Genomic DNA, 19868 nt, shown 5'->3' with positions numbered 1-19868 from the left:
ATCTGCAGGCCACTTCCTAGGGATGGCCATAGAGCTGGTTTCCTTGTCTTCCTAACTTTGACTTGATTAGTAAACGCCATTGTGAGCTAGAGATCAGTCTGATGCCACTCTGATTCAATGATTTATTTTCTGATCTTTCATTCCTGTCTTCTAGCTACCACCATTGTCCTTTTTAAGAATTTCTTCTTTTGGTAATTTTCTCCCCTGTCCTCTCACTCTTTTCCCCCAGCTCATTCCCCACTGCTGAATATTGTTAAACTGATCAATTGCCTTGCTAAAAAGATCGGTCCAATTGTCTGTTGTTTTTTTTAACCAAAAGATTATAAAGTAAATGAATATTGTCTCCAGAGTAGGCAACTTGGATTATAGTGACATGATTATTCCTTCAAAACATTATTTGGAATTTATAGTTTGGAATTTCCATGACAGCCTACAGGATATTCCTTCAACTATTTCCAGTGAGGACACACCTTTTGCCTTCTGAGTGTAGGTTATATATTTTTTTTTGAAACAAGCCAAAAGTAATTTGGAATCATACTTGGGGAAACAAGGTAAGAGGTCAAGCTGAAGATTATTTTGGGTACAAGATGAGGAAGAAAATTTGACTTTCTCCTGGGCTGGGCTCACTTTTCATGCAATTGCAAAACAAGGACTTCTGGAGAGATTTTGAGCAAGGGCAGCCTTGTTAAAATAAATGTCTATTTAGGATGGGGTAGTACTCACCTGGATATAAAAATTCTGGCTTGTTTGTTTTAAAATTTCATTTCTTTATAGTCATTCCATCTAGTGTTATAGGGGCTTATCTGAGTATATGGTCTCTAAGAAGCATTATTCCAAACCCCTCAAGAACTTTAATTCTAAAGCATGGTCCAGGTAGAGGCACAGTAAAATGTAAGGGACTTGAATTTGGGACAAAAGAAGGGTATAACCATAGTTACATTCAAGTTTTCTACATGTGGATTATGCACAATGGCAGCATCCAATGGATGCCTGCCCTCTCTGGGCCTCTGTGTGTACAAATTGTTTTTAACCCAGATCTCTCTCTTTACCAGTTCCAGATGCTCCTCGGAATCTTCAGTTATCACTTCACAAGGAAGTTGAAGGAGTGATATTGAGTCACTGGGCACCCCCTGCCAATACCCATGGACTCATCCGAGAATACATAGTAAGCATCTGCTCCTCTGCTGCAGGCTTCTGGGGCTTTCACAGTTCATAAGAGTGTTTTATTCCTTCCTGCTCTTCTCCTTTACTTCTCTGTTTAGAATGGACCAGTCTCCTCACCTTTGAGAATTTCTTTTCCTGACCGTATATATTTTTTCTTTTTTTCTCCCTCTTGCTTTTAGGTGGAATATGGTAGAAGTGGTACCAAGATGTGGGCCTCTCAGAGAGCACCTAGTAACTACACCGAAATAAAGAATTTGTTGGTCAACACTTTATATACCCTAAGAGTGAGTTGATAAATGAAATAATGCAAAGAAAGCTTGTCTTGGAGTGAGGGGAAAACTGGTTTCATCCCACTTCTGACATTAATAGTTCTCTGAATCTTCCTCATCTGTAAAATGGGAATAATAACAGCAACTACCTCACAGCATTTTTTTTGAGACTCGAGTGAGATATGTACAATATATTTTGCAAGCCTAAAAGTGCTCTCTATGTAAATGCCAGCTATTTTTATCTTTAAGGCCCTTTTTAGAGTTCCAGAACCTATCAATGCTATTGCCACTTTTTGAGTGCATTAATGACCTACCCAAGCCATGGCCCAAAGGTTTAATTTCCTTTTAGAGAGCCTTCAAAAATGAAGAAACCTCAGCCCTGAAATTGGAATCTCATAGGCTTTTCCTAGCTTCCCTCCCCCTCTCCCTACCCCTAATCAGGACGAGCAGGGAGCCCCAGTATGGGAAAATGTAGAACACGGGAAGTTCAGCTGATAAAGTGCTCTGATGTGCTTCTCACAGCAGGGATGCATTCTGTCCTCTCCCCTCACACAGAGACAGCTTCATTAGGACCAAGGAGAATATTGTTGCCACCATGGTGGTGGAGGAGACTCCATGACCTGGTGCTCTGGCCCAATTAGAGTGATTTGGCTATGTCAGTAATAAAGTTATCTCTCATTTATCTGCTCTAATAAAGTCACTATAGTGGATGAATGATCCGAAATACTTTATACACAAAAGGCCTTGGAATGCTTTTTAAGTCTTCCAAAAAAGTATGAGTGTTTTTTCTCTGGGAATGCACAACCCTCCAAAAAAAATCATGAAGACCTGAAATTAGATCTAAAACTAGAAGAGACCACAGAAACTGTGAGTCCAGTTCTTTCATTTTACAGGTGAAGAAACTGAGGCCCAGAAAGGTTAAGTTACTTGCCTAAGGTCATCCAGGCAGTAAGTACATGTAGTAGGATTTGAACCCAAGTCACCCCAGTGTCAGTTCTAATACTTCATCTAATACTAATTACACCATCTGGTTTAGAATGAGTAAGAAAGTTGTCTAGCTTTCCCACCCTTGGGGATTTGTACCAAAAGAAGATGTAATAAATAAGGCTACTAAGAGTAAAAAACAAGCTTTACCTTAGAGAACTGAATTGACTTGTATTTACCTCTTTCCAGAGGTTAGCTAGAATGTTCTCTTAGCTCCCTGATTCATGTGCATTCATGTTATTCCCCCAGATTATCTTCCATCATAGAGTGAGGGGCAGCTGTGCCATATATATATATATATATATGTAAACAGACTTAAGTGTTTTGATGACCTTAAAGGAGAGAAGACACATTTGTACATGTATTAATATGAGAACATCCTTGTACATAGACTGATGAGTCCACAACACTGAATCTTCTCTGCGGCCTTTTCCCTACAGCTCTCTATAAACACTTTCTCAAAAGACTTTAGGACAACCATTCACTAGGATTCCATTTTCTCATGAGACTCTCACAGTCCCTTTCTCCAGGGTGCTATTTCTTTCATCCCCTCAGTCCCCCATTTCATTGCCTGCCACCAGGGAATCAGCACCCTTATGTCACATCTCAGCTTTAGAGCTCACTGAGCAGCCTTGATTTTTGATGCATTGCCCTTATTTCATACTAACTCACTTCTGATTTTAAAAGGTCGCTGCGGTTACCAGTCGTGGTATTGGAAACTGGAGCGATTCAAAATCCATCACCACCATAAAAGGAAAAGGTAAATCATCCCATTGCCTACAGAGGTGGTAATGGTAGAAACCCTTTTGAAATGGGCCTGAGAATGAAGAAATTGATTAAAATATTCAATCTGGCTTATTCCTGGACACTCATTCATGATGGTTTGTAAATATTTTTATAAATATAAATAAGTAAATTATAAATATAAATAGTTGCTTGTAGGCAATGGTTGGGTATGTTTCTTGTTCCTGATAAATTCTTTGTCCTTTTAAAAAATTGCAGCATTTCGTAAAATTCAAAAATAGACAGGGACTGAGAGAGGTCGTCTTAGCTTTCCCCTTATCTTTGGGCAAGCTGCAGCTATGTCACCCAGGACCAATAGTGTACCTTTGTCCCCAAAGTTTTATGCGTTTGTGAAGTGGTGGGTATTTTGACTACTATAGTTTACAGTTCACAAATAAACCCACCCTTAAAACACCTTTGTCACAGCCTCTCAATAATGCTAGTGCTAGTGGTGCTTGCGTCCAGGGTTAAAAACCAAAAGTTATCCTTAGGTTTAGTTCACTGCTGTGTATACCAGGGCCACTGGCATTTGATCCTGTGAGCTAAATAGTGACTAGCAAACAGTTTTCTAAGTGAGTACCTGTTCTTCATCTTGGAACCAGGCATCTTTACCTTTAGATCTGTGGGTTTTAAAAGGCTTTTTTGTGATTAGGAGTATATGACTTGAAACCTGAGGCCTGTGAAAAAAGGTTTCTAAGCTATTCCTTTTGAGCACTTGACCTCTTACTAAAATCTAGGGTCATTGATTCATATTTTAAAAAGATTTAAATGAGACAGGCAAATTTAGAGAATCCAGTAAGAGTAAGGCAGAATAATGAACTGGATAATAAGAAAAACCTGCTGGACTTACTCTTCTCTGCTTTTTTTTTTTTAAGAAACCAAAGACAAAGTTGGGGGTATAGTTCTCACTATACTCATGGTAAGAAGGTTTGCTGAGGAGACCAGTGGGAGAATACCACTTGAGATTGCTTAGACAAAGGATAAACAGCCCCACATTTTAAAATCCTAAACCATTACTTTTATATTAAACTTATTTCAGTGGTAGTGTTGAAGCCCAGCTTCACACAGGTGAACCAGATATAGCATATACAGAAGACACCTTCTTCTTTTTGCATTAAATAGTGACATATTGTTGAGCACAGTGGCACTCAACTAATTCTGGCTCCTCTGGAGGCTGAGGCTTAGAGATCTCTTGAGCTCAGGAATTCTGAGCTAATGTGGGCTCTGCTGATTGGGTATTTATGCTAAGTTTAATATTAGTATGGTGAGCCTCCAGGAATGGGGACTACCAGGTTTCATGGCATATAGTAGGTGCATAATAAATGCTTATTGGCTGATTTAGAGGTGGAAGGGACCTTAGAGATTATTTCATCTAATCCTTTCACTTGAAAAATAAAGAAACTGAAGGCAAGAAAAGATAAGTAACTTGCCCAAGATCTTTTGTAGTAACAGAGCAGAAATGTAAATTCTAATTCTACCAAGAAGGTCATTCATAAATTGGCAAAATGTCCAGGTTGGAGAGCAGCCAAGATGGCCACGGCTCTCACGTTTATGTCGTATGAGGAAAAGAGAAATGAACTGAAGGTCTTTAATTCAGTAAGGACACAACAAAATCATTATCTTCATTTATTTAAAGGTCTGTCATGTGGATGAGGGACTGGATTTATTCTTCTTGCCTTCACAGAACAAAATTATGAAAAAGAGGTATAAGCTATGTAGAAGCAAATTTAGGTTTGATTGTGAGGTAGAGGGTGGGAAGCTTCCTACCAATTAGAGCTATCCAAAAGTGAGATTACAACTCCTAGAGTGGTAGGTTCTTTTCAAGGAAAGAGGGAGTGACCACTTGTTGGTGTCTTCCAAAGAATGTTTTTTGGTGAAAAGTGTGATGAAGAAGTTGTACATTCAAATAGTCTCTAGGTTGGAGGGGATATGAAAAGATATCAGTTTGTTACAATCATATGATGACAGTGATAGGCGTGCTCTTTGTACATTCAAGTGGATAGTTTTTTACCATTTTTTCCTGTTCTCATTCTCCTTGGTTCTTAGCTTCAGTATGAGATTTGTTCTCAGATAGTTCCAGAACATCAGATGGTTCATTGGTTTAGTGTCTCTCAATATTATAGCATAGGAGTGTCATTAAGGGGTAGTATAAAGAACACCAGACCCCTGGAGTCAAAAAATTTTTGGGTTTCAACTTCTTTGAGCCCTGTGGTAAATCCCTGAGCCTAAATCTTCTTATCTAAATAAATCTAAATCTGTCTCATCCACATGGGGATGATATGTACACTACTAGCCATATAAAGTAATTGTAAGCAACAAATGACCTAAGCGTCATAGATCAGAAGTCATCTAGTCAAAACCACTCATTCAAGATCACACACATAGTAAGAATCAGAGATGGGATTTAAACCTAATTGTTTTGACTTGAGAGAGTAGTAGTTTTTTACCTGGCCCATAGCCTCCTCAAGGGATGTAAAAGTGTCTTGTGAATGTAAAGTGTTAAATAAATGTGAATTGTTATAATAGAAATTGGGGTCTCTCTAGAGAGAGGACACCCACTGTGATCCCATTGCCTTTGGAAATTGATCTGAGGTGAATTATTGTTAGGAAAAGTCCTCTTTAAAGAGAAGAAAAGAATGGTACATAGTACTAACTTAATTCCCTATGTGGCTTAGTCAACTGTACCCAAGTGAGATATGACAGGTGGGCAAAATCAGGCAAAGGAAATCCCTTTCATTCCCAGACTGAAAGATCACTTTGTCCATAGAACAGGAAATGACTACGTCTCAGAAAAGTTGGTGTTGTCTAATTTTTCCTTCTTGGATTCTCATTTTGAATTCTTTTTTGTCTTCAGTGATCCCACCACCAAGTATCCACATTGAAAGCTACACGGAAAATTCTCTCAGTCTCACTCTGGTAATGGATAGCAACTTTAAGGTAATAATAAAATTCGTATTCTGGTTCATGGGGAGTGGGCATGTGGTAAGCAGGAACACAGCTCATTCCCAGGGAACTGACTTAGGTGCCTTGAGTGAGAGACTTTCCCCAGCATGAGAATCAATATGTCACAGTTTCAGTTAGATCAAGAGAAATGAATGACTCTGGTGATGTAGTAATACCCTAACCAGGTTGGCTTTTTTCTTTTCACCTCTCCCAGCTCTCCCTTCCAACACATTCCCCACCCCAAAGCTAAAGAATTACTTGAATCTTCATGTATAATTATCCTGCCTCAGCCTGGTGCTTTCTTTTTTTTAAAACCATGTAATTAAATGGTTCACAGCTACAGTGCAAATAAAGACTTGGTGTTAACAGAGAACGTGTGCCCTGTAATTTTCAGCTTTATTGGATTTCCTGGTGCTACGAGCTAATGCAGTGTTTCTCACACTGGAAGAAGAGCCTTTGTGGGGAGAAGCTCTGTTACTTTCCCAGGGAAAAACAGATTTTGTGTATTTCCCTTTCATACCTCCCCATTCTATGCCCCCCCACCTGACCTCAACCCCACACACTCTTCCATGGCTCACTCCTGCTTTTCCATAGTTCCACTTTCCATAGAGACCAGAGACATACCCTTGAATGTCCTTTAGAGAGTTAGATTGGGATCTTGTGGCTCATTAGTGAATGTGAACCAACAGGAACAAATAAGAGTAGAGAGAGGTAGGAACTTCCAGTGATGAGAAGGCTTGAAGCAGCCCATTGTAATTCTAGCTCTTAATTATTTGGAATATATTGACTCCTGAAACTAAGGAGGTTTAGACTCTAGTCACAGCCCTGACATTGCTTTGATGTATGATCTTGACAAAATGACTTACTCTCTGGGCCACAGTTTACTCACCTGTAAAATGAGAACAGTGGACGTGCCTTTTCAACTCTTATCATGATAACAAAACCTCTATGGTTTGGGGATTGTAGGTGATGCCCTAGATTTTCACTTTTATTTGTTTGGTATACTTTATGCCCATCTCTACCTTAGGAATGATGACAGGAACAAAAACTTACAGACTCCTTGGGAACACAAGCTATACTTTAAGACAGAAAAAAACCCTTACAAAAACCCCAATGCTCTTTGCTTATTTTCTTTTCACTATTTACTGCCCCTTTGTAGCATGACATGCCTTGGTGCTGGCTGTCTCTCCCACATCCCCCACCCAAGCCCACCAGTCTAGAATTCACTCCTTTCTCACTCTTGCCTCTTAACCATCTCTAGCATCTTTCTAGCTCAGCTCAAGTCTTTTCCTTCTAGGTTATGAGGAGGCTTTTCCCAGTTCTTCCAGCTGTTAGTGTTTATCCCCCTCCAAAAACAATATTTATTCTGAATATACCTATATGTGTACATATGTGCTCTCTTTTTTTGTCTTTCTGTTCTCATTGCCTGGCACAGAGAAGGTACTTTATTAATGTTGATTTATGGATTAAATAGTACGAAATTTCATTAAAAGGGAAGCAATAGATGGCCCTTCATTTGGTTGATTTCAACTATGCTTATTTCAGTCTCTCCAGTCGTGGAGAGAGTCACAATGCTGTGGAGATGCAGAAAATTGCTGCCATGATAACTGTCTCTTGATATTTGACAGGTGAATGGCTATGTGGTGAACCTTTTCTGGGCCTTTGACACTCACAGACAAGAGATGAGAACTTTATTTCTACACGGGGAGATAACGTCACACAAAGGTAAAATGTGGCATCCAGATGGCATGCAGCAGGTGGGATAGAGGTCATTTGAGGTATTTATCTTCAAGCAATGCAAGTTTTCTGTGTTGGAACTAATAAATGTATTTCCTTCCCCAAAGATAATTCAGAATAGAGAGCTTCCCCTCCATCCTGGATAGTTTAGATGTGTTCACGAAGGAAGTAAAGAGGGAAGGGGGGGGGGGAGGGAGGAATTGATTAAGGCCTACTATGTGTCATGTATTGTGCTAAATGCATCACAAATATTATCTCCTTTGAAGGTAGAGAGATGGACCAGATGACCTCTCAAAGTCTCTTTTAGACTTAAAGATTCTGCTAGAAGATTAGAAATTGAAAGGAAAATGGAAACTGTTACCCATAAGTGTCTTTCTCTGAAGTTGATGCTTAGATTCTAGGTTAGGTATATGAGATTGACCAGCCACAGTGGCATTCCTTACAGGAGGCCATAATTCCTTACCTCTGGAGGAAAAAAGATTCTGTGTTGCTGCTCTCTCTCATTCCTGAAAATATGAAGCTTTTAATCTGAAAATACACCAAGGAAAGGCTACCAGATCATGGCTAAGCTTCCCTTTTGCTTGAGATAGAACTTTCAGTGAGGGAGGCCGCCTTTGGAATGTGAAAAACTGACATGGATAACCAGCCCCTTTCTCCCAGAGATCTCCATAGTAATCCCTCATTTATCTTTCATTAGCTAAGGATGTAGTCTCATAAATGGATTTCCCAAATTATGGAAGCCAAGTGCCAAAATTACTTTAAAATTTTAAACCTTCTTTTACTGTAAGATAATTAGTTGTATATATGTGTCCCTTTTTTTTCTGACTCTTCTCTCTGCATCAAATGGGCAGCCTTCACTTAGAAAACAAAGAATCTTAGTATTGGAAGAGACCTTAAAGGTCATGTAGCCCAAAGCACCTTGAAGTCTCCAACAGTGCAGAAGATCCTTCTCCTCTGAAACATGCCTTTCTTTCTGCTCTTGCTTCTGAGATTTAGCCATTCCCTGTCCCTTTACAGATTCCACTCTGGCCATGCTAATGGCAGTGACCTATGGTGATGTAATGCCTTTATTTCTTAGATGTCATTGCTGTTTCCTCTCTTGTTTTAACAAAATCCTGCTGGGATTTTGGTCCCCTTTCTGCCATCTTATTCCTAGCCTTACTTCCTTTCCAGGACTAGAGTGGGTGCTTCAGTAGCAGGATAAGGAAGAGGGAAGTAAAAAGCCAGTCTCTGTGAACATTTTCCCCCACCTCTAGGGCCTAGGACATTCAGGTTGTAAGAGTGTTCCGAGCATCCTAATCTTTCACTTTTTCTCTAGGCCCTATTTATCTCTTTACCCGCAACTCCTGACCCAGATCCTAGGATAATATAGGCGATTCAATTTTAAGCTGAATTAGTAGACATATAATATTCAGAATGAGGGAGTTGATAGTATACTTTAGTCTTCCCTGGTCAGACTATGTCTCTAGTATTGTGTTCAGTGCTATTCACATTTTTAGCCAAGAGATTGACACGCTCGTGTTCAGAGAAGGGAGGCTAAAATGTTAAGGAAACTGGTAACCATTCCCTAGGAAGATTGGAGCATTAGGAATATTCACATTAGAGAAGAGTTGAGGGACGAATGATACTTTAAGTTTTAGAAAAACTTATTTAAAAGGATGAGTTTTGTTTTGCTTGATCCTAGGAAAAAATTTATAATTTCAGCCGAAATTATGTTGGGTTAATTCAGGGAGGTAGTGAGGTCCCATCATTGGGTGACTTTAGGGAGAGGCTACCAACTATTTCTTAGGGATGCTTTGGATGGCTGGTATGTATGGCTCGAGAAGGGACTAGCTTAGATGATATCTAAGATTACTTTTAATTCTAAGTTCCTGTGATTTTATGTACTTTTTTTAATTAAGAAAAATTTATTTTCTCTCTCTACTCCCCCTTTAAAAAAAGAGAGAGAAACAAAGTTATTATAATAGATATGGATAGTTAAGCAAACACATTTCCACATCAACCTTGTCCAGAATTATGTGTCTCATTCTTCAGCTAGAATCCATCACCTCTCTTGTCAGGAAGTGGTATAATCATCCATCCTTTGTAATTGTAACTGGCCATTGTCCTGAAGAGAATTCTCAAGTCTTTCAAAGTTATTTATCTTTGTAGTATTGTTGTATAAATTATTGTGTTTCTACTCACTTCACTTTGCATCAGTTCATATAAGTCCTCCCAGGTTCCTTTGAAACCATCCCTTTTATCATTTCTTATGGCACAATAGTGGCAATATTACATTGATATATTGTAATTTATTCAACCATTTCCCAAAAGATGGTCATCCCTAGAGTTTCCAGTTTTTGCCATGTTACAAAAAGAACTTGCAATAAGTATTTTTTGTTTATGTGGGTCCTTTTTCTATTTCTTTGATCTCTTCAAGTTCTATGTAGAATCATGGATCAAAGAAGACGCAGTTTATTGACTTATATGACTTTATTGACTTATTATTGTTTAGTTCCCAATTGCTTTCCAGAATGGCTGGGCTGATTCACAGGTCCACCAACAGTTCATTGATGTGCCTATTGTCCTACAGGGCCTCCAGCATTAGCCATTTTCCTTTTTTGTCATATGTGCCAAGAAATGGGTGCAATGAGGGAGAACTTCAGAGCTTCTTTAATTTGTATTTCCCTAATTATTAGCAATTGGAGTTTCTTATGTTTTACTGTTATTAGCTTAGATTTCTTCCTAAGAACTGTTCATTCATATTCTTTGACCATTTATCAACTGGAAAAATGTAGGGTAATGCAAAATATGTAGAGACATAAAAATCTGAAAAGGTGTGGATTTTACTTCATTTTCCTTGCTGATAGAGACTATGACTTTATTATTGTTCTGTTTCCCAGAGCCTAGCACCGTGATTTATACATAGGCACTTAATAAATAGTTGTTTAGTACTTGAACAAATGGGAGAAACTCCACCATTATCATTTGAGTTTGGGTCTTGTCTTTCCTTACCAAATCTAAGTTAAATAGAAAGGGCACAGAGTAAGGGCCACCAGAAAAATCTTACTCCTAGATTGTTTCCTCATCATTACTCCAAGGAGTATATAATCTCCTTAATATGAACACTCCCTATAAGGATGTTGATCAAACCCGGTTATTAGGATTTTATTTAATAGTTGGATTCTATGGAATTGCCTGAAACCCAAATAAGTTAATTGTCTTACCTAAGGTCACTCAGTTAACAAATATCAGAGGTAGGATTTGAACCTAAGTTTACCTGATTTTGAAGTGCTCAGGCCTTATTATGTTGCTTCTGAGTAGAATCATAATACTCTTATAAATAATCAAAGGTGAGGTTGAATAGTTAATCTGATGCAAATCTCACAATATATAAACTTATTTTCTGCTTTTATAGTTAGTCTGTATGTATCAAGATACAAATTACACTAATTTTCTTTCTCTGCTTCCTGCCGTTTTCCTTCTCACTTCTCCCTAGTGAACAATCTGACCGCTCACACCTCCTATGAGATTTCTGCCTGGGCCAAGACAGACCTGGGTGACAGTCCTTTGGCTTTTGAACACGTGATGACCAGGGGCACTCGTCCACCCTCTCCTAGCCTCAAAGCCAAAGCCACCAATCAGACTGCAGTGGAATGCACCTGGACTGGGCCAAGGAATGTGGTGAGTCGGGTGGGAGAACCTCCACAGACACTGACTCCCATATCCTCAGGTCAGTGGGTAGAATTTGGAGGTGTTCAAACTACTACTGCTTTACCACTCCTCTCCTCAAATAATTTCAGAAGATAGGTTTCCCTATAGATTATTTGGTGTATGACCCTTTGAGAAAACATTGCCTTCTCTCTCTTGACAATTGTTAAGTTTTCACACTTTTTCTGGATGCCTGGCCATACCATGGCCTGGGCTCCAACCCTGTGAACATAAGTAAAAAGCTCCTTTCCTAGCGGAGTCATATTTATTAGGTACTCTGTGCTAGATTCTTAGGCTTAGCCTTGTGTCGTGGACATTTTCTGGAATCTAACAGCAGTCTTAGCTGCGGAGAAATCCAGAACAGTCTCTATGCCTCCTTTTCCTTATACCTTTGGGAAGATGCCCCTGAGAGATGAGAATGAATGAATGAATGCTTATGAAGACTATGGAAATCCTGTGGGGGTTAATGGACTTCCTCTGGGCCATTTGGTTTTCAGATTTCTAAGCAGGGCACATGGTGAGAAGGAGACTGCTCAGTAGCAAGATGATGGACTGATTTCCTGTCTTGTTCTCTGCCTTCCTTCAGGTTTATGGGGTTTTCTATGCTACGTCCTTTCTTGATCTCTACCACAACCCAAAGAACCTGACTACCTCATTCCACAACAGCACAGTCATTGTCAACAGAGATGAGCAGTACTTATTTCTGGTATGTTTCTCTTAGACTCACAGCTTCCTTCTTTTAAAGGGAAGCTAAGTGGCTGAAATGATTATCTTCTGACTGAAAAAGGAGTTGGAGACTTAGACTCTTCACAGGATAGGTTTGTGACTTCCAGACTAATGACTCGTCCTCAGTTTGCCCATCTGGATCGTGGAGAGATAGCCTTTGCTGCTCAGTCTGGGGTATTGAGCTCCCTGGGCAATTTTCTATGAAGTCCCCTGATCTTATTGGAGGGCATGCAGGAATAGCATTTATAATCAGTCATGTTTGGGGTGGGTGTTATTGGGCTCCAGGTTCGAGTGATAGCCCCATACCAAGGCCCACCTTCTGACTATATCGTGGTGAAGATGATCCCAGACAACAGGCTCCCCCCTCGACACCTTCATGCAGTGGACATTAGCAAGACCTCAGCTGTCATCAAATGGGAATCGCCGTATGACTCTCCTGACCAGGATATGGTGAGCTGCTGGCAGGCAACCTACCCACAGCCTTGGGGCCTCCAAGAACCATTTAGGGTTGCTGGAGATACAATAGTTAGACAGTGTCATTGGGGACTTTGTGGTGGACAGCCCAACAATGGATCCCTTCTACCTGAACCCAAGCCAAATCAGTGAGGGATTTAAGGTGCTTCTGTGAGAGGAACCTCTTCTTGATAAGGCAAGGCATCTGATTCCCATCTGGGTTTTAGTCCTCTAACACTGTTCCCTGGCAGCACCAGTTGACCATTGGTCCATCTGTGTTTTCTTATTATTTCCTCTCTGGCTGCCTGGCCAAAGGCAGATTCATTATGAGGGCCATGCAAATGAGTAAGTCTCCCCATTCTCTGACAAGACACCTTGTTTTTGCTTGTCACCTTTTTTCAGGAGTTAGTGGAGGACAGAAAAAACCTGGTGTGGGATGGTCTACAGGGTCACAAAGAGTTGGACAGGACTGAGTGATGAACACCACCTTTAACTCACTAAGAATGGGACCTCTGTTAACCAAAGGACTGAATCAGCTTCTAGGGAGCGATGTATCTCAGCCATGTCCTCTCAGTGTCCATTAGTTAGAGGAAGGACCTAAGTATCGCCATCTTAAGTTTAAATGGGCTCCCCCCTGGATGATTTGTTGAAGGGATTATACTAGTACATGCCTACTTCTTCCTTCCTGGTTTGTGTCTCCATGTTATGAGTGTTTTTCTTTACTTTCATTCCTTCCTTGTCCTCATGCCACATACACACTATCACTCAGATCGAAAGGAAGCATAAATTATATTTACTTAGATCTAGTATTGAGCTTCAACCAAGTATACAGAGCCCGAAGACTGGGTAGTTTTCCTCTCTTTTCTCCCCAGCCACACTCTGGCTATTGCTATTGTTGTTTCAAGGGGAACTAAATCCCGAGTTCATGTTTCTCCTCCCTGTTCCTTTCTGTTGTTGTCTTGATAACTGCTGTCACTTCTGAAGTCATGAGTGGGATCTCGGTATATATTTGATGGTTTCAGGCAAAGTTCTACTAATAAATTCTTGTAATGAGGCCCAGACCTACTTGTGCCCCATGGGTCCTCAGAGGATACAGCTGCATTCCATAATTCAGACTACTGTTGGCTAGGGTCACCTATGGCTAAATATGCCCACGTTACATCATCTCTCATACCTCCAGAAAGGAGGGAAAACATTGCAAAATAGTTGATATGCATCAATGTGTTTTTCTCTCCCTCTAGTTATATGCCGTTTCGGTTAAAGATTTAATACGAAAAGCTGACAGGAACTACAAAGTGAAATCCCGGAACAGCACGCTCGAGTACTTGATTAGTAAATTGGAACCTGGTGGAAAATACCATATCATTGTACAACTTGGAAACATGAGCAAAGAAGCCAGTGTGAAAATTAGTACAGGTGAACAAGAGGGGATACTGTGCTATCTTGGTGCCCGCTAGATCAGAAAGGTGGCTCCAGAGTTAACACAAAACAACCATTTAGCCCCAATTCTATAGTTCTGTGACTTCTCTGCCTAGCCCTGTCTCGTAGGGAGATGATGGTGATGGCAAGTTGGGAAAGGGGGGAGTTTGGAGAAGAGAGAAGGATTAGGTACATTAAATCCAATTGTACCATCCTAGTTCTCTTCTCCTTGGGCATCTTCAGGGGTTATGAGGAAGGAACACTCCCCTTTGACAAACATCTTCACAGGTTTGCCTAAAGGGCACCAGAATTAGAATTTCTCTGAAATTATATTTAAAAAAATACAGTCAGCTCTTTCCTGTCCCCCACCCCGTCTCCCTGATTTGTGGAGGGTGAGTGTGATGACGGCACTGTGCATACACTGCTCAGCTTAGGGTGGCCTGGTCCTCCCCTTCCCCATCCTTGGAACTCCTCTGTTCCCTTTGTTACGGACCCTTGTATCCTTGGCTCTCCCTAACCTCCTTCCATGCATCTCCTATATTGCTTCCCCATTCATCTTTCTAAGTGGCATCCTCAACTTCTTACCTCCTATGTCCGGCCTGTTGCCAGTTCCTGCCCTTTCTGTCTTTGCAGTATCCCTAAATGTTCTCTCCTGTCCACTCATACAGTCTCCATCCTGGTTCAGATCCTCCTGGCTGGCCTGATGTAATGACCTAAATGTACTTTCTGTCTTGTGCCTCTTCCCATTCCAGGCTATCTTACACACTATAAATGCCTCTATTTCTTACATGTTACTTCCCTCCATGCCTGGCTAACTTGCTTTTCTGCCCATAATACTCTTATGTCCCTTCTCCCTTACCTTGTACTGACTGTCTGACCCTCATGCCTAGAATATAACCCCTCTGCCTCCCTACTTTTAGAGTCTCTGGTACCTTTATTGACAAGGCACAGTGCATAAAGCTTTGGATGTGGAGTCAAGAAGACCTGAGTTCAAATCAGGCTTCATATCTTAACTAGATGTGTAACTAGCCAAGTCACTTATCTGCTATCTGCCTCAGTTTCTTCTTCAGTAAAACAAAGATAATAGCACCTATGAGGACCAGCTGAGGTTGACCTATGTCAAACTTGATGTGCTCTAAAAATGCTAGCTATTATTATCTTCTCAGCTGCTAGTGTATTCTCTCCTAAAACCACCTTCCTTTGGGGAGGGGGAGGTGTGTGTGGCTACACACACACACACACACACACACACACACACACACACGCATATTATAATTATATACACACATCTAGATAGGTATGGCTATATTTCTATATCATATGTATGTATGTGTGTGCATATAATGTACAAACATGCTTCTGTGTATTTATCTAGCTGTAGCTATCTACGTATCACATATATATGTGTGTTATATTGAGATCTCTTCAGAGTATGCCCTCTTCTGCTCAAAGTCTGCCAAATTTTATCTACCAGATCAAGTTTGATTTGCTTAATCTGGCATCCAAAGTCCTCCACAATTTACTACCAGCACTTCCTAACTGGGCAAATCACCTAACCTCATTTGCCTCTATAAGTACTATAAGTTTCCTCATCTATAAAAATGAGCCGAGAAGGAAATAGCAAACCACTCTATTATCTTTGCCAAGCAAACCCCAATGGGGTCCTGAAGAGTCGGACATGACTGACCAACAACAGCCTTTCCAGCCTTATCTCACCCTGCTCCTCTACATACTCCCCTGCATTCAGCCAACTCGGGCAGCCTCCTGCCCCATGCATGGGTCTTGTGCTTTCTCACCTCCTCATTTCCACTAATGCCCTACCCCGTGTCCTTCCTGCCCTTGCTTCTACTAGCAGAAATCCTGCATGTCTTCTCAAGCCCAATTCAAGTGCCATCTGCCCTGTTCTTTCACTAAACCTCCCCTAACCACCTCAACATATTCCCAGCAGACAGTCATCTTCTCCTAATGGGACCTCCCTGTTCCCATGGATTTAATCCATTTTGTTTTGAAGTACAGCTTTTGGTGTCTGTGTTCCATGCTTGTCGCAGATCATGAGCACCAAGAAGGCAGAGACCATATCTTCTCTACTCTTTGCTTTCCTTTCCCTGCCCTCCCCAAAAGGAGGGGAAGGGGAGGGAGGTGCTGCATGGGGACTTGCAGAATGGAGGAAAGGACCTGGAATGGGGGTCAGGAACTAGGATCAGAGGCACCAGAGTGTATTTTCTTGGGCTGCAGAGAGGGATATCTGTGGATAAAGGGCTTCAAGTGTGTTTGAGGGATGTGAGGAGCAAGTAGACTGATAAACAAAGGGAGCATGAGCAGTTCTCTCTGTTGGTACTTCCCAGCTCAGCAGATATTTCCTCCCTACTGTGTTGTCAGTACTTAGAGAGGAGGAACAATAGCTAGCCACAAAATCAAGAACCAAGAGCCAAGTGCTGGTCAGCAGTGCTGGGTCTTCCCATGCCCTTGCTCCCTCACCACCTCTCAGGCTGGGCTCCGTAGACCACCCAGCTAAGACTCAGAGTCTAAAAGGTACCCAGGTCTGGACATATCCACTAATGGGGGTTCTCATCTCCTCTTCGATTTTCAGTGTCATTATCTGCACCAGATGCCTTAAAAATCATAACGGAAAATGACCACGTTCTTCTCTTTTGGAAAAGTTTAGCCTTAAAGGAAAAGTACTTTAATGAAAGCAGGGTAAGTGTGTTATTCATTCTCATTGTCTTTTTTTCCCCTCTGACTTGGGAAATCCAGTTGAAATGCTCCTTCGGAGAAGAGCTCGTTAACAGAATGCTTGGCATAGACGGAGGGCAAAAAAATAGGGCAAGGCAGTGAACTTGAGAATTAAAGGACCATTTTCTATGTGATTGCTAATTAGTGAAATGTTTATGCGGCACATTAAGGATGGAAATCACCACAGTAAGCATTTTTCCATCCTGAACTCTTCCCTTAAAAAGAGTGGGAGATGGGCTGGGGCAGAGACCGTGAGCTGGAATGAGAGTGATTCTGCCTCAGACCACTGAGTTACACCTTTCTCAGGGCCATGGAAACAGCAGTTCTCAGGCAACAATATCAAAGGAATCAGCTTGCCCTTTAAACCAGTCATCTCATCAGCCCTTCTCTTTTCAAAGAGATTAGTGGCAGCAGTCTCAACCTACAGGCATTTGGTTGGCCTAAGGAAAGTCAATTCTTTGATGTGATAACCTTAAAATGTGTGAGGCTGCATGGGCATAGTTGACAGAATTCAAGATTGAGAGTCAGGAAGACCTGGGTTTAAATCCCCATTCTGACACTTACAGACTGTGTGACTACTCATCCTCTCTGCCAAGACTCATCTACTCCATTATAGACAGATTACATCTGTGTTGGTAAAGGGAATTCCAGGACCAATGAATTTGCATTTTGTTTTTTTTTTTTTAAACTCTTACCTTCCGTCTTAGAATCAATACTACACGTCAGTTCCAAGGCAGAAGAGCATTAAGGGCTAAGCAATAGGGGTTAAATGATTTTGCCCAGTGTCACAAAGCTAGGAAGTGTCTGAGGCCACATTTGAATCCAGGACCTCCAGGCCTGGCCCTCTGTCACTGTGCTACCTAGCTGCTCCTAAATTCTTGATTGTCTCTAAATGTCTTATCTTTTCAGTTGTAAGACCATTTCCCTCTGATTTTTCACAGGAAGAGCCCTAGGCTAGAATTCAAAAGATCTGAGTTCTAATTCCAGTTTAGCTGCTCATAGACTTGATCTTTGTCTTTGATTTTGCTTCTCAGTTTCCTTCACTATAAAATGATGAGTTTGGACTAGGGTAGCCTTAAAATCCTTCAAAACCCCAGCATTCTTGGCATGGTTCTTTGTATGTGACATTGCTTAAGTGTACATGTTTGTTCTTAGGGTTATGAGATACGTATGTATGACAGCGTGATGAATATCACAGCATACCTTGGGAACACCACTGACAATTTCTTTAAAATTTCTAATCTGAAGTTGGGCCACAATTACACTTTCTCTGTACAAGCAAGATGCCTTCTCAGTGGCCAGATCTGTGGAGAGCCTGCAGTGCTTCTTTACGATGAGTTAGGATTTGGTAAGTGACTAACATCATTGATTTCTGTCTTTCAATTTAGAAAAGACTTCGAGTTGTTCTATAATCTGTTATTCATGTCTCTCTTTAGTATTGTAATTAAACTTTACTACAGCTGAGAAAGATCAGAGTCAGCACCTGACATAATTGTTTCCCAACAATTCTTATAATAGGGGGTTTGGGGGAGATGGGTCGGGAGTAGAGGATTTAGAAGTTCAGTTAGTCCTAAAGAATGAAAATCAGCAGGCATTGTCTGCCTGGCTTTTACGGTAGAGTATGTATGAGCCTTACAGATACAGAAGCACTCGTACTTATTCTTTCTATGCCAGCTCCCTCCTTCTCACCCTCACCACTCACCTCGTAGGTGGTCTGGTAACCAAGTTAGGTCATGGTGAGTAAGAAGCTCTCAATTCACTATAGATTAAAACCGAACAGCAGTAAACGCACACACCCGCATCGCATCTTGTGCTAGTTCACTAGTTATCAAAGTGTGTTGTGTGTCAACTTTCCCGAGATTGCTTCAGATGAGAAATTCCTGGTTTAACACTTTTTCCAGGAAGGTTGGTCCCTGTCTCATGACTAACTCAGGGTTCCATGTGGATGTTCTGCTCTTGATTTGTGTAGTTCCATTTACACCAAAGAAAGAGTCTAGAACCTAATTAGTTTTTATTCTGATATTTTCCCATAAATGGTTTTGAACATTTTTATAGAAGGGTTTGAGTTTTTTAAGGTAAAGAAGGAAAGACACAATCTATAAGTCAGTATTCTAGTGAATGAGTATTTTAGCTCACTTAACGAAGCTTCAGGTAATTGCAGTTCTGTGTAACTTTGGTGCCAAGTTGGGGAAATAATTGCAATCTCAGTAATTAGTGGTCTGGTTTCACATCCTCTTGTACATGGCAAGCAAGTGGTCTTGAGTAATAATGCTAATGAAATCAATGTTGATACCCCCAACAAAGGTCTCCCTTCCAAGAGATCATCTAAGTAACCAACAAGGCGGTGATTAAGAGTCTAACGTAATTACTGTATTCGCATTCTCAAGGCCCGTGGTCTGTCAGCTCATGGCGGGAGATCAAAAACCAGTCCTGTGTGGGAACATGTCATAAAGGGAGGATGCTCTGGGTTTTGCATTTCAAATGATGGTTCTGAGGGGGCCACTAGGGCAGGCAGGAAACTTGGGCATCTTCCCCTCCATCCTCCTATCCTCAGGCTCATAGCTGATGCATCGATGTCTTCTATTGGCAGGTGCGGATGCATCCGCGTTCCAGGCTGGAAGGTCAACTGATGTGGCTGCCATTGTGGTTCCCATATTATTCCTGCTCCTGGTGACTGTGGGAATAGGGTTTATAGTCCTGTATACACGGCATCGGAGGCTCCAGAACAGTTTCACTGCCTTTGCCAATAGTCACTATAGCTCCCGGCTTGGCTCGGCCATTTTCTCATCAGGAGATGATCTTGGTACGTGCGGCCTGGTTGTTGTCTGGTGCTCATGGTCACGGTTGTTTTCCTTTAAGCCACACATTCTCTAAACCAGGGATTTGTTTTAGGGCTCCTTGAGGCTGTCCTGTGGCCTACTATATGTCCTGCCAGAGCGAACTGTTCAGTAGCCAGTAATACTACTG

General features: G+C 41.2%; 1 protein-coding gene across 1 annotated transcript in view; it reads left to right on the top strand.

Annotated features, from left to right (window-relative positions):
- Positions 1 to 19868, top strand: part of SORL1 (sortilin related receptor 1) — a 226561-nt gene that overhangs the window by 200405 nt on the left and 6288 nt on the right. The window contains exons 36-47 of the mRNA XM_001370225.4: positions 1053 to 1165; positions 1344 to 1448; positions 3105 to 3177; positions 6055 to 6137; positions 7772 to 7868; positions 11359 to 11543; positions 12157 to 12276; positions 12582 to 12746; positions 13991 to 14165; positions 16759 to 16865; positions 18057 to 18249; positions 19492 to 19704. Of these exons, the coding sequence (XP_001370262.2) occupies positions 1053 to 1165; positions 1344 to 1448; positions 3105 to 3177; positions 6055 to 6137; positions 7772 to 7868; positions 11359 to 11543; positions 12157 to 12276; positions 12582 to 12746; positions 13991 to 14165; positions 16759 to 16865; positions 18057 to 18249; positions 19492 to 19704 (1629 nt within the window). The remainder of the gene's footprint in view (positions 1 to 1052; positions 1166 to 1343; positions 1449 to 3104; positions 3178 to 6054; positions 6138 to 7771; positions 7869 to 11358; positions 11544 to 12156; positions 12277 to 12581; positions 12747 to 13990; positions 14166 to 16758; positions 16866 to 18056; positions 18250 to 19491; positions 19705 to 19868) is intronic.

This window comes from Monodelphis domestica, chromosome 4 (genome assembly GCF_027887165.1).
Source record: "Monodelphis domestica isolate mMonDom1 chromosome 4, mMonDom1.pri, whole genome shotgun sequence".
In the NCBI taxonomy this organism is placed as follows: Eukaryota; Metazoa; Chordata; class Mammalia; order Didelphimorphia; family Didelphidae; genus Monodelphis; species Monodelphis domestica.
This window is presented reverse-complemented; position numbering and strand designations above follow the sequence as displayed.